General features: G+C 37.4%; 1 protein-coding gene across 1 annotated transcript; it reads left to right on the forward strand.

The window, feature by feature from the left end:
- Window positions 1–15,466: 15,466 nt before the first annotated feature.
- OR6K6 (olfactory receptor family 6 subfamily K member 6) lies at window positions 15,467–16,638 on the forward strand. Its single transcript, XM_012752352.3, has one exon. It carries the CDS (start codon window positions 15,647–15,649, stop codon window positions 16,592–16,594), a length of 948 nt encoding a protein of 315 aa, XP_012607806.2. The 5' UTR covers window positions 15,467–15,646; the 3' UTR covers window positions 16,595–16,638.
- Window positions 16,639–17,103: the final 465 nt, after the last annotated feature.

Genomic DNA, 17,103 nt, shown 5'->3' on the forward strand with positions numbered 1-17,103 from the left:
TTTAAAATCATTTTGACATCCCAATTTCTTTTGATTCTATTATGCCCAATATTCTTTTTTGGTATGACAGAAAATAATCTTATAATCATTCTGTGTTACTTTTTCAGAGGCAGTAAAGAGATAAAAAGGGAAACTAGTATTATGCTTTATGTCAGTTTCTTTTGTTGCTTGGAAATTAAAAAATTGAAACCTGAAAAAAAGAAAAATTGGTAGGTCTTTAGGAACTTAATTTTTTAAGGAAGAAAGTGATTTGATGCAGGTACTTGCAAAAAAATTATACCTAACAGCATTTTTATGTTTTCTGAAGGAATGGATAGGCCAGAATCTCAACTAGTAAGCTCACTGGTGACTACAGCATTTCTTTATTCCTAAGAACCTTTCCTGACTCCACTGAATATAAATGAAAGCATCCAAGATTAGGATTTAACCCAGAAATTAGTAGAGGAAGAGGAGTCATAGAGCTAGTGATCCAGACAAAACTTAATAGATAATTTATCCAGCTGTTTGTTATCTTATGACTATCTCTCATCTTAAGACACAAACTTCCCAAAGCCCCTCATCCCTGAATTATGGTCTTTTCCTCCACCTCATGTGCTTTTACAATCTCAACAAAGTTTCCACAAATCTCCCTTCATTTAAGTCCAACAGACTTATATTATTAATATGGTTCTGCGAGAATCTTCCCCAATACAGAGCAAGCAAAGCCACTCACTCATATCTCCAAGTACAGAGCTCACCCCTCATCCCATACCCACCTCTTCCAGAAACCAACAGGGCCTCCTCCTCTTTTCCAAATGTCTTCATCTTCACTTCTGTGCAGCCCAACAAATAGGAAGATTGCACCACAACCACACCTCTTGGCTTCTCAGGGAATAGCTAAGTGGGAGAAAGGCTTTCTTCTGAGGAGTTCTCCCCCAGTGCCTAGGGGAAGGGGAAAGCAACTATGCCCATGTGGCTAATTAGGGGAATGTTTACTGGCAAACTTTCCTGAGGTCACCACACTATAGGAAACTAGATTTTTAAATCAGGTTAAAAGATGGAAAGATATACTTGGTTTTCCTTTCTGCCCAAAGGCTGAAAGACTCTTTCATATTACCAAATGTTTGCTGAGACAGGGGGAGGATCAAGCTAACAAAATGGAAATCAAAGGAATCAAGCTAACAAAATGTGGTTTAAAGGCAAGAGGGTTTTTGCCTCTCTTCTTTAAAACAGCTTCAGAGCAGTTTAGTGGTAGCCCTGCACAAACCTGAAGTGTGTTATAAGAGATTCAGCCAGCAGCTGCCGGACACAGGGCAGCAGAACTTCTTCAGAAGGGTCTAAGGGATCACAGGGCCATTAGCAGCAGTGTTAGCAGGAGTGCAAGGCTCTCATGAGATTTCACAGGCTTCGGTGGTCCCAGGAGCAGATGTCCCCAAGGGGTTGGAGTCACAGAAAGATTTCAGGACAACCTTTCTTGCTACACGAAATCTATATTGATAAGCACATATGAGCTAGCTCTTGGAGAGACAGGAGCCTGGAAAAGTCCCTCAAATACTGGGTGTGAAATATAAGTGGAGGGAGACTTTTTTTTCTTTTACTCCTCTTTTAAAAACTGAAATTTGACCTAATATTAACCTCCAAATGGATAAAGCCAGGGGGAAAAGATATTCACAACATATAAGATTTTTTTTCTTCTCTCTCAAAAAGATGTGTAAGACAGGCACAAAGTGTTAAATATCTAATATATAATGGTAGCAGTGAATATGAAAAGGAAATAGAATTTGAAAACAGACTTGAAATTTAAAAAAATAAAACCTGATAGGATATGGGTATAGATGGCACAAAAACATAGAATAGAGGTGACTCTATTGACTGTGAAAGTCTAAATTTTAAAAAGGTGATTTTAAAATACAGACCCTCAATAAGCATTTGATGAATGAATATGTGATTAAAATGAATAAAAATTGAATGGATGGATAAATCAACTAATTTTAAGAATCAGATGGTGACCCAAGGGTAGACTAATCTGTAGTACACTCCGGTTTATCTCCTTCGCTTTGTTTTCACTCCAGTCTTACCATCGAAGACAAATTCCTTTGATGCCCTGAAGCTATTTGTTTCATCTCTTGCAGAGATAGTGCTTCTTCAGTTGCCCTACTTATCTATATATCCTCAAATTCTTCCTCTCTACTTAGTCTACCTATTCAGCTTCTAAATACGTTCAAGTAAATCCAGCTTAAAATGCATATTCTTCCTCTACTTATTGTTGCTTTAAGGCTACCAAACTTCCTTCTTCTCCCCTTCCTTATCTTCTTAAAAGAATAGTTTACCTTTTTTTATCTCTATTTCTGTCTCCACTTTTTCATCTCTCCTTCACATGAACCTGTAACCCCACTTAAGAGAAAGAATATTATCAATAACTTGGAAGCCCACTCTATGTTCCTCTCAATACAATTATTTCCTACCATACTACATATTTCCACTAACCTAAATTTTGTGTTTGTTATTCTAGTAAACACATGTAGACACAGTCAAAAATAATATATTGTTTAGTTCTGTCTGTTTAGCTCTATGTAAATATAATCATATTTTAGGATTTATTTTACAGCTTGGTTATTCACTCAACATTATGTTTTTGATAATCATGTCAGTATCTAGCTATAGCTTTAAGAGAAAATCATGGCTGTCTTATATAAATGAGACAAACTTTAATCATTCATTAAGCATAAACCTTTAATATTTAGAGTATTTGCATCTTCAACTTTACTAGATACTGCAAAATTATTTTCCAAAGTCTGTTTACCATCAACAGTGCATGCGCTTGTACTGTTGCACATCATTTCTAACATTCTGTGCAGCAGTAGTAGTTGCTATTTGCTTGTTGTATAAATAATATGCTATTACCTTGGCTTGCATTTCCCTGCTTATCAATGAAGTTGAGCACACACACACATAGACACACAAGTACATATCCTCATTTAGTTATTTACCTCTTTCGTATTAATTGTAGGAGGTCTTTATATTATGATGAATAATAATTATTGTCAGATATATATGTTACAAATACAAACTCTTAGTATGTATCTTATATTTTCATTTTTAATGGTATCATTTGTTGAATGAAAATACTATATAGTTGAATTCATCAGTCTTTTCATTTATGGTTTATAATTTTATTGAATTAATGATTTTAAACTGAAATTTAAATTTTATTGAATTAATGATTTTAAACTGAAATTCCAACACCATCGATTAACTAATCCATGTTTCCCCACACACCTATTGTACTAGCTCTGTCCATCTTTTCCCAAGTAATCTGCTGTATCTATTTTCCCATATGTCAAAATTCCACATTCCATCTGTCTATTTCTTGGCTTTCATAAGCTTGTTCTCTCCCATTGATATTTTGTTACACATATTGCTTTATAAAAACCTTTGATATATAGTATGCAAGCCTCATCATTTTAATCTTCTCTTTAAAAATGTGTTATTCTTGGCCCTCATTTTTACATGTTCCAATCCTCCCTACCCACATGGTATTTTGATTGTTATTGCATTGAAGTAAAGATTGATTTATAGATGATTTGCATATGTATGTTACTGAGCCATTTCATTCACTAATCAATCATATGGATCAATTTATTTAGGTGTTGGATATCTTCCAACACAGTTTTATAAAGTGCTATATTTAGATGTAACACAATTCATATAGTTCCTTATTTTTGTTGATACTTCAAATGATATATTTTTATTACATTTTCTATCAACTGTTGCTGTTATATAAGTAATGTAGTTGTTAAATATATCAATTTGTATCCATTCACTTTCTTAACTTCCCCTTATAATTTGTTTTAACATTCTTGTTGTTTCAATATAAAATTTTATGTCATCTTTAATCCCATTCTTCTTTATAATCTTAATGCTGTGTGGGTTTTTTTTTCCTTTTCTTATTTCCAAAGTTCTACTTTTTTATGAGGAACAGTCAAATCTTATTTTTTATCTTGAAGAGAACACTTTTTTTCAAGATGGCTGACTAGAAACATTGATCGCCAGTTCTCCCCAGAAAGAAGAAAAAGTTGTACGTGAATAAGCATAGCTCAAGTGGAATCCTGAGGGAAGAGTGCCAGAATCTGCCAGAGAACCTAGAGGAAGAACTTGGGATATAGAAAAAGAAGAAACAAGATTTTGGTAGAGGTCAATCCCCAGGGAATTTGGAGTGCCATGGAAATTGTAGGTGGAAGTGTTTCTTTCTTCTCCCCTCACCCCGAGGTAGACTGGTGGCTCCTGAATTGTCAGAGAGCCCCTCTACCCTCATGAGCCAAGCACTGCTGCAGTTGGCAAATTGGAAACTTCTTAAGGACAGAGCTCTGGGCTGCCCGCATATACAGAGTCACTTCCCCTCTCCACAAACCCAAGCCGAGGTGGCAGGTGCCATACTGCTTACACCCCCATTGTGGATCTCTATTCCAAGAGAAGACTCTCAGCCCTTCTGTCTCCATATCATCGTATCCCACACAAACACAAACATTCCCCAGCAACCACTCAGACTGTGGCAACCACATAGGTCCACAGGGACTGAAAGGAGCAATAGGGTCTCTGGAGTTCCAACACACAGGACAGGCTTCCCCCAGGAGAAGAGAAAATGCAGCAAGCAGAGGGACCCTTTGGGACAAAGGAAACCAGAGCATGTGCCCTCCTTCACTTGAGAGCTCCCTGCTGTGATGCTAAATTGTCTGTACCCTTCTCAGTGGAAACACAGGTGCAGAACAGAGTCAGTATGGGGACGAAAATGGTTCTACCCCCAAAAACAAGGCGCACCAGGATCCAGGAAGGGACAAGAAAACAGGGAATTCTCCTCCCAGCACCCACCACTACTGTGGACATAGCTATGGCTGCTCCTACAAGGGTTTGGTGCAGGTGGGCCAGGGTATGACTAGTCCTGGGCTTTTGGCAGGGGACTGCACCCCAATGCACAGTGTGCTCACAGCACCTGGTTTTGAATGCAGGATGCAGCCCATTTCCCTCCAGTGTTTTTGCAGCTGCCCTGCACGGGGAATTTCAGCCTTTGGGTCTCCACATCACTAGAACTCCAGCAAACTTTCCACAGTACCCATATGGACTACAGCAGCCTCCTGGGGCCAGCAGTTCCCTGGGGAACTACAGGATTCCTGGAGTTTTAACATTTAGCACAGGTTGCCCATACTCTCTTCCATTCATGGACTTCTCTTCCTTGCTCCCTCCAATGCTGCTGATGCAGCCATGGCCATCATTCCAGGAAGCTTGAGAGTATCTGCACTCCAACTGATAGCATGCCCACCACACCCCAGCTTGAATGGAGGGTGGAGTTCACACTTCTCCCTTTAAGGAGCTGTAGCTTCCTACGTGTGAAGTACAGGTGAGCCTCAGAGCTTCCTATTTCAGGTAGAGAGAAGTTTTGCCCTAAGGCCATCTGGATGGAGACCTGTGGGAGAGGTGTTTTCTGTGGCAACATTATAGCCTATAAGAAAATGTCAGTATCTATCTGAGCTGAAAGTCATGAGCCCCAGGACAGTGGCATGATAGGGAGATGGATCACATTTCTACCTAGCCAGGCTGTGGAAGAAGTGAAGTCCTCTCCCTCCATACACCAACCCCTCACAGAGACAGCAGTGCAATTCAACACAAGCTTCCCCACCACCGTTTCAGGGCTTGTACTTCTGCTTATCACTGGGGTATATGAGGGTAAGCTTGGCAGCCCAGCTCCACCCAGCTTTGTCCCCTTCTACAGGGATGAATAGGGAACGAAGGACATCAGGCATCCCACAGACAACACCACTACCTGAGCAAACTGAGACCAAGCACACTCACATCCCCGCCTCCTCCTGCAGCCCGCTCTTACACAAATGCACCACCTACTGGCCACGTGCTTAAACTCCAGCTAGTACTTCCCTACTACAATGAACATCTGAAAAAGACAGCACAAAAAAATCTATAATCAAGAAACACATAAAGAGCCTTAGATCCCTGAAAGTACCCCAAATCAAAACTAAATGAACAAACACATCATACATTACAGACATGCCATCAAGGAGTAGAATAGAATAATATAAAAAAAATTAAAAATCACATCTAAATGAAAGTAAACCAAAAAATAAGAAGTGACATTTTCTCCAGATGAGAAAGCAAACAAATAAGGGATTCTGTCACCACTAAATTGGCCCTACAAGAAATGCTTTCAGATGTTCTAAACATCAAAACAAAAGGTTGGTACTCACCAGTATAAAAAACACTCAAAAGTATAAAATGCAAAGGAGTTGGAAAACAATAATACAATGTAGAATACAAAGTAACTAGCTAGGTAGCAATCATCATGATGACTGGAACAACATCTCATATATCAATATTAACATTGAATGTAAATGGTTTAAATTCCCCAACTTAAAAAAATATAGAATGGCAAAATGAATAAAAAAACCCACAACTCAAATATCTGTGGTATTCAAGAAACTCATTTAACTCATGAAGCGTCTCATAGACTTAAGGTAAAGGGATTGGAAAAATTTTCCATGTAAATGGAAACTCAAAGCAAGCAGGAGTATCTATTCTTATATTAAATGAAACAGATGTTAAATCAATAACAGAAAAAGGAAAAGAAAGTCATTATATAATGAAAAAGGGATCAATTCAACAACAGGATATAACATTCCTAAATATATATCCACGTAAAACCAGAACTCCCAGATTCATAAAACAAATACTAGGAGACCTAAATAAAAGAGATAGATAGCAATACAATAATAGTGGGAACTCCAACACTCCACTGACAGCACTAGAAAGATCATTGAGGCAGAAAGTCACCAAAGAAACATTTAAGTGAAATCAGATTCTAGAATAAATGGACCTCACAGAAATTTACAGAATATTCTGCCCCCAAAATGCAGAATATACAATTTTCTCATCAGATCTTGGAATATTTTCAAGAGAGACCATACAGTTGGCCACAAAGCAAATCTCAATAAAGTTAAAAGAATGAAAATCATGTCAAGTATCTTCTCTGACAATAGCAGAATAAAATTGGAAATCAATTCTAAGAAGAAATCTCAAAAATATACAAATACATGGAAATTAAACAACTGCCCTGAATGACCTTTTTATTAACAATGAAATCAAGATGAAAATTTTAAAATGTTATTAAACAAATGGTAATAGTGACAAAAGTTACCAAAATCTCTGGGATACAGAAAAAACAATGGTAAGAGGCAAGTCTATAGCATTAAAAGCTTATTCTAAAATACAGAAAAATCACAAATTAACAAACCTAAAGTCACATCTAGAAAAATAAGATCGAGCCCAATCCAAAGCTAGCAGAAGAAAATAAATAAGAAAGATCACATTGAACCAGACAAAATTCACACACACACATACACATACACCCCAACAAGACAAAGGATAACTGAAATAAAAACTTGTTTTTTTTTAAAGATAAACAAAATTGATAGACCACTAGCTAGATTAACCAAGACCACAAGAGAGAGAATTCAAATAAACTCAATCAGAAATGAAAAAGGAGATACTGCAACAGATACCACAGAAATACAAAAGATGATCTGAGACTACTAGGAACACCTTCATGCACACAAAAAATCTAAAAGAAGGATAAATTACTGAAAACATGAAACCCTATAAGCTTGAATCAAGAAGAAATAGAAATCCTGAACAGACCAATAACAAGTAGTGAGATTGAATCAGTAATAAAAAGTCTCCACCAAAAAAGAATCTCTGTACCAGACAGATTAACAGCTGAATTCTACCAGATATACAAACAAGAGCTGATGCCAATCCTACTGAAACTATTCCAAAAGATTGAGAAGGAGGGAATTCTCTCTAACTTATTCTACAAACCCAGTGTTACCCTGAAACCAAAGGCAGAAAAGGACACACACACACACACACACACACAAACGAAAACTACAGACCTATATCACTGATAAACATAGACACAAAAACTCTCAACACAATTCTAGCATACTGAATCCAATAGTTCATCGAGAAGATAATTCACCATCATCAAGTGGGTTTTGTACCATGGGTGCAAGTTTGCTTCTACATATGAAAGTAATACATGTAATTTACAACACAAAGAGAAATAAAAACAAAGACCATATGATCATCTCAATAGGTGCCGAAAAAATATGTGATGAAATCCAGCATCTCTTCACGATAAAAATCCTCAACAAACTAGGCATAAAAGGAATATACCTCAAAATATTAAAAGCCATGTGTGACAGTCCCACAGCCAACATTATACTGAATGAGGAAAAGTTGTAATCATTCCTCCTAAGAACTGGAAGAAGACACTTATGCTCAGTTTCACCACTTCTATTCAACATAGTAATGGAAGTCTTAGCCAGAGCAATCAGGCAAGAGAAAGAAATAAAAGACATCCAAATTTGAAAAGAGAAAGTCAAACTGTATCTGTTTCCTGATAATATGATCTTATACCTAGAAAACCCCCAATCTACTCCAAAAGACTCCTAGGTTTGGTAAAAGTATTCAGTAATGTCTCAGGTTACAAAATCAATGTACACAAATCAGTAGCATTTCTATACACCAATAATGACAAAGTTGAAAATCAAATCAATAACTCAATCCCATTTAAAATAGTTGTAAAAAAATAATAAAATGCCTAGAAATGTATTTAATTAAGGAAGTAAAAGATCTCTATAAGAAAAACTAAAAAGCACTGGTGAAAGAAATTGTAGATGACATAAACAATTGGAAAAACATACCATGCTTATGGATTAGAACAATCAATATTGTAAAAATGACCATACTGCCTAAAGCATTATATAGATTTTATGTAATTACTAACAAAATACCAACATTATTTTTCACAGAATTATAAAAACAATCCTAAAATTTATATGGCTCCAAAAAAGGACCAACCAATGAGTGGATAAAGAAAATGTGGTATATATATATAGACACACACACAGACACACACCATGGAATACTACTCAGTCATAAAAAAGAATAAAATAATGTCTTTTGCAGCAACTTGGATGAAACTTGTGACCATATTCCTAAGCAAAGTATCTCAGGATTGGAAAACTAAATACTGCATGTTCTCACTTATAAGTGGGAGTAAGTTATGGGTATTCAGGGGCATACAGTGTGGTGTAATGGACATTAGAGATTGAAGGGGGAAGAGTGGGAAGAGGGTAAGGGATGAAAAATTACATGTTGGTTACAATGCACATTGTTCAGTGATGGCTACACTAAAAGCCCAGACTTCACCTTTGTACAATTCATCAATGTAACAAAACCCACTAGTACCTCTAAATCTATTGAAATAAAAAAGGAGAACGCTTTTAATATTTAATCATCAAATATGATTTTGTGACTTTTACAAGATGTAATTTATTAGTATTAAAAAGAATTTTCTTCTACTCCTAGTGTGCTAAGACTTTAAAAAAATCACAGTGAAGGCTGAATTATATGAAGTACTTTCTCTGCATTTATTGACATGACTGTACAGTTTTCCTCCTTTAATCATATAACCTGATGAGTAACATTAATAGACATCTAATGTTAATCAAATACAAATTTTAGAATAAATTTTATCTTGGACTTGCAACTTAATAGATTTTTTTTATTTTTTGTTGGTTTCTTTGTGTTTTTTAACTTTTTTTTTACTTTAGCATATTATGGGGGTACAAATTTTAAGGTTTCAAATAATGCCCTTTCCCCCCTCCCCCCACAAGTCTGAGTTTCCAGCGTGACCATCCCCCAGATGATGCACAAACTTAATAGATTTTTAACCACTGAATTTGTTTGCAATTTATAATTTCTGTATTCATGCCATGATTATAATTTTATATGACTTTTATTTCTTATACTATTCTTGTCTAGCTTTGATATCAAGAATATAGCACTATACAATGCAGGAGTATTTGCTTCTTAGTCTCTAAATATTCTTATAAGCTTATAATTTTTTATTCCTTTACTATTTGATAAAGCTCACAGGTAAGCTATTTTGGCCTGATGCTGTCCTTTTGAAAAAGGAGTTTAATAATTCACTTGTTTAATGCAAAGAGTATTATTCATATTTTTAAATTTCATATCGATTTGTGACATCCATATACAGTGAGTTTTGAACGCACATCAGAAAGTTATTTGGGCGCTTTCCTTAATTGTTTCGCTACATCAAAATATCAAAACATATCCAGCCATACTTTTATCCTTTCTCTTTCCAAGACCATTCCCTCTATGTGTGCATTCATCAGACCTTCCAATTTTTCACTTGCTCCATTTATGATCTCTGTTCTCTAATATCTCTACCTCCTCTTTCACTACTGACTTTTCCCCTTCACTTTCAAATATGCACATATTTACTATATCTTTTTTTTAATTATATAAAACCTTTATTGTAGCTGGTAACTGGCAACATTATCCACATGTCAGAATCATATATTTTTTCCCTGAGAATTAATAAACATTTGTATTTTGCCATATTTCCTTCAGATCTTTTTTAAAAAAGACTTATTGAAATATAATTCACGTAACTCCTCAGTTGGCCCCTTTAAAGTACATATTTACTATACCTTAAGGAAAGTTAACCTATATTACATCACCAACTCTAGTTCCCACATCCTTTTATTATCAACCTTCTTGAAAGTGATCCACACTGACTAATTCATCTTTAATGATACTTTCCTTCTTTCATCCTCTACAATCTATATAGGAGCTTCCATGACTAAAATTGCATTTACTCCACATTTGCCAATAACTCCTTAACCCCAAAATTTATTTATTTATTTAAAATATTTACATTATATTTTTCTTTTTTATTGTTTTCTTTATTTTTTTAATTTCAGAATATTATGGAGGTCTAAACATTTTGGTTACATATAATGCCTTTGCCTCATCCAAGCCAGAGCTACAAGTGTGCCCTTCCCTCATACAGTGCTCTCCACACCCATTAGTTGTGAGTTTACCCAGCCCCACCACCCACCTCCCACCTGACTGGCTAAGTTTATGTTAAGTACCAGGGCTATGCACTGGAGCTTTAAATATGAAATATAAATACTCACAGATAATCGTTAAATTTCTTAGAGTCTAGACAAATAACTAGATGATTTCAACAACAGATACATAAGCTGCACTAGATGCTTTGCAAGCATAAAAGAGGGGTCCCAAAAGCAGCCTGGGGATCAGGAAAGACTTCGTGGAGGAGATAATGATGCGTCAAAGCTTAAAATAGTAGTGAGATGTACAGAGGTGAAGTGTGTTCATGTATTTTGTCTGGGGAGAAGAAAAGTAGGATTGAAATTTCAGGGAAAGGGAAGAGCATTAAAAAAAAAAAAAAAAAAAGCAAACAACAATGCTTCCCAACAGCATTGTGAGATTACAGCTAGAAGCAGATTGGTTGCCGGGATTTAGTATAAGGCAGAGCACAGAGTAGGGAGTGGAGTTAGAGATGTAAGCAGATGCTTCTCTTCCTTGTTTTTGTATAAACCAAGTCCTATTAAATGACACTGAAGTTAAGAAAAGATGGAGTCATGTAATATATATATGGGAGAATGATCAGTAGAGGTATAATGAAAAGACAAAGCTAGTATTTAACTAGATTTAAATTTAGAGGATCAAGGTTCAATTTCTTCCCTGCCTTGTATTGTTTATGTGAATTGGGGAAAGCCTTGGTTTTCTCTGAGTCTCTTCATCTGCAAAATGGAAATAATTCTTGTCCTGTCTACTTCATTCATATAGTGTTTATTTAAAGCTGTGGTAAAATGCAAATAAGATAAAAATTGATCATGTTAACAATTTTAAGCATACAAATAGTTTGTAAAGGATTGAATGAGATCTGTATTACTAACATTTAAAATATATACATTGTTATTGTTATTACTATATAATAGCAATAATTAGCAGAGGGAATGGAAATCATAGTGAGAAATGAATGAAGCAGAGAGGAAAAGAGTGTTTATTGATTGTGTACTGCAGAGAATCATGGCCCTGACTGAAGTCCATACTGACAGCCCCAGCTACTCTGGACTTAGGGTACCTAGCTTTATACCCCACTATGAGAGACGAAGTTATACAGCCACAGGAAAACTTTTGAAACCTGACCCTGGGGAATGCCTAATTACTATGTAACACTTTCCCCCTAATTTGTCCCATGGAGGGTACCATTTTCTTTTAGATATTGCATCATCTGAAGAGAAAATCCCAGGAAAGACAATCTTTCCATTCTAGATATCCCCTAAAGAAGCTTCAGAGACATTTATATCTTCATTGAGAACTAGGAGAAGACACAGGTGGCTTCAAAGATTCTGAGGAGTGTTCTCCCTGTCTAAGGCAGGGTAAGTGCTAATGACTGTTACTGACAGGGCATCTCCCAATTGAGATTTCTAACTTGCCTTTCACTCCTACTGTGCCTGCCCAGTACTTTCCTTATATCCTTAACTCTTCAGAACCCAGCTGTTGCCCTAGTCTTTCACAGTAAAATCCCATATTTTTAGAACATCCTTACATGAGTAAAGTATTAGAATAATGAGACATGCAGCTCAAAAATCAGCTGCAATTAAAATCAGACCAGCATCTACTTATTGGGGTGAAAGGGCAACTAAAATTTCTGCAAAGCTAACTAAAGTCAGTGTTAGCAGTATGTATTACCGGTCACCTTGAGTATTTTAACATCTTTTTCACTAGTCTTCTTAACTTTAAGGAGTCATGCTACAGATGAATATTTCTAAGCATGGCTTTTACTACCCCTTTTCTTTTCTAATACATTCAAGGACAAAGCCCCCCCAGAATATATTAAATGACATGAAATCTGAAAGGGTCATTAGAAAGATAGTAATCATCTAACAGATGAAGATATTGATAATATCTAAGGTCTTTTTTTAACATTCTGTTGAAGCCCAAAGAATTGTGGATTCCTGGGAAATCACAGAACAAGTTATTGCTTTTTCCTAATTCAAGTCTAATTCCATCATTTTTTTTTTCACTATATAAGGAATATTTTTCAGCTGAGCTGCTTGGGCACTGCTAAATCATTCTAGGATATTTTTTTGTCCTTTATGTATTTAATATTTCCAGAGCAAGAATAATGTCTATTCACCCTATGCAGCCCTTAAACCGATGGCAGTGAGTCAAGTGTTAGTGAGCAAATGGAAGCATGATAAACAATGAATCAACTTTATTAGTGAGAAGGACCTCAAGCTTAGAGCACCAAAGTAGTCACTCTGTTTGGCTTTCATGAGTTACTTAGCACTGACTTGCTTGCCTTTTCTCATAGCCTATGTCTCCTGCTCTGTCCCTCAACGTTCTCTCTGATGACTACTCAGCATGGCCATTCTCTGGTGCTGTAGGGTGAGAAAATACAAACACAAAAAGGACAGAAAGGTGGATGTTTTGGTCAGAGGACACCTTCAATCTCTCACACCTCTCCTCTGGTAGTGTAGGCTCTGCCCTTCTGCTGAGCACTGTTGCCCACTCCCTTCCAAAGCCTGTCTCTCCTATCTTTCTTCCTCAAAGCTTAAAGCAAAAGGCAAAGGGCATTATATATAGATAAGTTTTCCTGGTCTAAAATGTACTTATATAAATCTGCATTTGACGGTGCACATCTCACTCATTATGTATGAGTGAGATGTGCACCATCTGGGGGATGGTCATGCTGGAGACTCAGACTTGTGGGGAGAGGGGGGGGAAAGGGCATTTATTGAAACCTTAAAATCTGTACCCCCATAATACACCAAAATTTAAAAAAAAATTTAAAAATTATAAAATAAAATAAATTTGCATTTGACCTCGTGAAGAAACCATATCAGCTCTCTCACCTTACACCCAGGACAGTCCTAGATATACAGGGGCACTCAGAGAGGAAACAGAATGACTGATGAATCCTGACCTTTATTTCCCACTGACACATAAAGAATAGTAGTGGACTTCTAAGACTAACAGACCTGGCTTCCCAGTTATTGCTTTGTATCCTAGCTATGTGAATTTGGACAAGTTATTTCTCTTCTCTGGTTCTCAATATTTCTACCAGTAAAACAACAATAACAATCTATTATAGGCAGAAATAAATGAGTTAAAAATAGGTGAAGTGAAATAGCTAAAGTGCCTAGCATCATGACCATTACATGGGAATTCTTGGATAACACTATTTGATTTCTCCCGTATGATTGATTCCCCTTAAGGAGCTTTCAGTCTACTTGGGTGAGATAATGCTGAAATGTAAATATTTAAAATTCAAGAAAGAATGTGCAAGATGTTATAAGAGAGAAAATAAAGCACTTTTAGGATCCGAGGAGAGAGTGATTAGCACTGGCAGTGGGGATCCGTGAGACTTCCATGACAATGGGAACCTTTAGTGGACACTGGCATCTGAGATTCCAATAGGAGGCAATCAGGAAAATTAAGAGAAGAAATGGCATAAGCAAAATAGAAATGCAAGACACTGGTCCTATTTGGCTGAGCTGCTGAGTATGTAGGAGAATATATGCCTCCAAAATTTGATTGGAACCAGATTAGAGAAGGCAATGATTATCAGGCTAAGACCCTTGCCCTTTATCTTTGAATGTATTAGAAAAGAAAAGGGGAAGTAAAAACCATGCTTAGGAATATTCATCTGTAGCATGACCCTTACAGGTAAGAAGACCAGTGAAAAAGATATTAAAATAGTGAAGGTGAGAGGTAATGCACTGTTATCAGTGACCTTAGTTAGCCTTGCAAAAATTTTAGTTGCCCTTTCAGCCCAACAGGTAGATGCTGGTCTGATTTTAATTGCAGCTGATTTTTGTGACACTTCTTTCCCAAAGTAGCCATAATTATGGTAGAAATGATATTTTTAAGTTCAGAATGAAGTCCTTCTCTTGGCTGTTCAATGTGGCCTTCATGGAAGGGATGAGAGATTTGGAGATGGAGTTACATGCTTATCCAGAAATCAATCAATGGCCACTCATCAGGTACAAGGTCATCCTGGCTCTTGGTTTGAACAGCTATCAGCATCATCCACTAATAGAGAAGGAGAAGGGGGAGTTAGAGAGAAAGCAGAGGATGTGAAGAGCATATTTACTGACTTGTCATCCAATGAGAAACAGACATGCTACTCTGAAACCAACAGAAAAAATACAGGGCTATGAAGATGAATTCTTCAGCCAGCCTCAGGCTATTGATAGATATCAGTGCTGCAAAAGATGGGGAAAGCAACATAAAGAATTTGGGGGAGAAGGGTTCCTGATAATGTCTCTGTTATTTTTTAAAAAATAACTTCTGAAGAACAGGAATAGAGACAGTTAAAAATTAGGGTACAAATTTTAAGGCTTAACACAGCAGAACAGGGAGCGAAGAGAAGGACTCAGAAATTAAAGAAAAATATTTTTTGAACCTCCAAAAATTATTTCCAGAGAATTACAGCTGTGTGTTGATTCGTGTCTTCTTCACATCAATTGAAGATATTTTCGAAAAAGCTCATTTAGGGGTCCCAAAGCAAATATTTCAGATGCTTCAAGCATGGGATACAGCTGGAGAGATATTTCTAAATGGCTTGTTTAGGATTCCAGAATGAGCCGAAGTAACTGATTAGAGAAAGGAGTGAAGCAATATTCAATGGGTAATCAACATTCCAATTCTAGGAGTTTCTCTGTATCCTTTCTTTTGTTTACAGATAACAAAGTTGATGACCACTGGGAATCAGACCATGGTGGCTGAGTTCCTCTTCTCTGTGTTCCCACGTCTTCATGAAGGTGGCCTCTTATTCTTTATCCCCTTGCTTCTCATGTATGGGTTTATCATAACTGGGAATCTAATGATATTCATTGTCATCCAGGTGGACATAGCCCTGCACACCCCAATGTATTTCTTTATCAGCGTCCTCTCCTTCCTGGAGATCTGGTATACCACGACCACCATCCCCAAGATGCTCTCCAGCCTAGTCAGTGAGCAGAAGACCATCTCCCTGATTGGCTGCCTCATGCAGATGTACTTCTTCCACTCTCTCGGCATCACAGAAGGCTGTGTCCTGACAGCAATGGCCATCGACAGGTACATCGCCATCTGCAATCCTCTCCGTTATCCAACCATCATGACTCACAAATTCTGTATCCAGCTGACAGCTGGATCCTGCCTCTGTGGCTTTCTCCTTGTGCTCCCTGAGATCGCATGGATTGCCACCCTGCCCTTCTGTGGCTCCAACCAGATCCACCAGATATTCTGTGACTTCACCCCTGTGCTGAGGTTGGCCTGCACAGACACCTCCCTGGTGGTCATCGTGGACGCCATCCATGCGGTAGAGATCCTGGCCTCCTTCCTGGTCATCGCCCTATCCTACGTCCGGATCATCATGGTGATTCTGGGGATGCCCTCGGCCGAGGGCCGTCACAAGGCCTTTTCCACCTGTGCTGCCCACCTTGCTGTGTTCTTGCTATTTTTTGGCAGTGTGGCTGTGATGTATTTGCGATTCTCGGCCACTTACTCAGTGTTTTGGGACACAGCAATTGCTGTCACTTTTGTGATCCTTGCTCCGTTCCTCAACCCCATCATATACAGCCTGAGAAACAAAGACATGAAAGAAGCTATAGGAAGGCTTTTCTGCCATAAAAAGAGGGCCGGAGAGGCTGGGAGATAAATCTATATCCTGGAGACTCTGAAAAGCCTCTTGGAAGTGCACAACTTCACGGTTCCTTATCTTGTCCATAATTACCCTCTTTTTCAATTGCCATAGCTGCTTGCTCTATTATTTTTAAAAAGAATGATAAACTGCTGTGTTCAGGTCACAGGTGGTAACTGGATACCTTGGTTACATCAGTGTCCTTACCATGCTTATGATAGTCAAAGCAGTATAGGTGGACGCCCCTGCTTCCAGCACAGGTTGGCTTCCTCCTCAAACTCTAGTAGTTGGGGCCTTTTCTTCTAGTAGTTGGGGCCTGCCCTTTTCTTCTGTGATCTCACACACTGGGGAGGCTGGAGAGCATGGTAGATGAGGCATGATAGACAGTTCTGAAAATTACCACTGTCAGCTTTTCTCCAATTCCCTTTCCAGCTGTACATTCACCTGTCATTCAACATGCCACATAAATAAATCATTTCTTGACACTACAGAGAAGGCTGCTCCACTTTTAGCTTATTTAATTCCCA

The sequence above is a fragment of the Microcebus murinus genome, chromosome 2, assembly GCF_040939455.1.
Source record: "Microcebus murinus isolate Inina chromosome 2, M.murinus_Inina_mat1.0, whole genome shotgun sequence".
Classification (NCBI taxonomy): Eukaryota; Metazoa; Chordata; class Mammalia; order Primates; family Cheirogaleidae; genus Microcebus; species Microcebus murinus.

Excerpts from the sequence above, each read along its gene's own strand:
- OR6K6 (XM_012752352.3), top strand. The coding sequence starts at position 15,647 with ATGACCACTGGGAATCAGACCATGGTGGCTGAGTTCCTCTTCTCTGTG.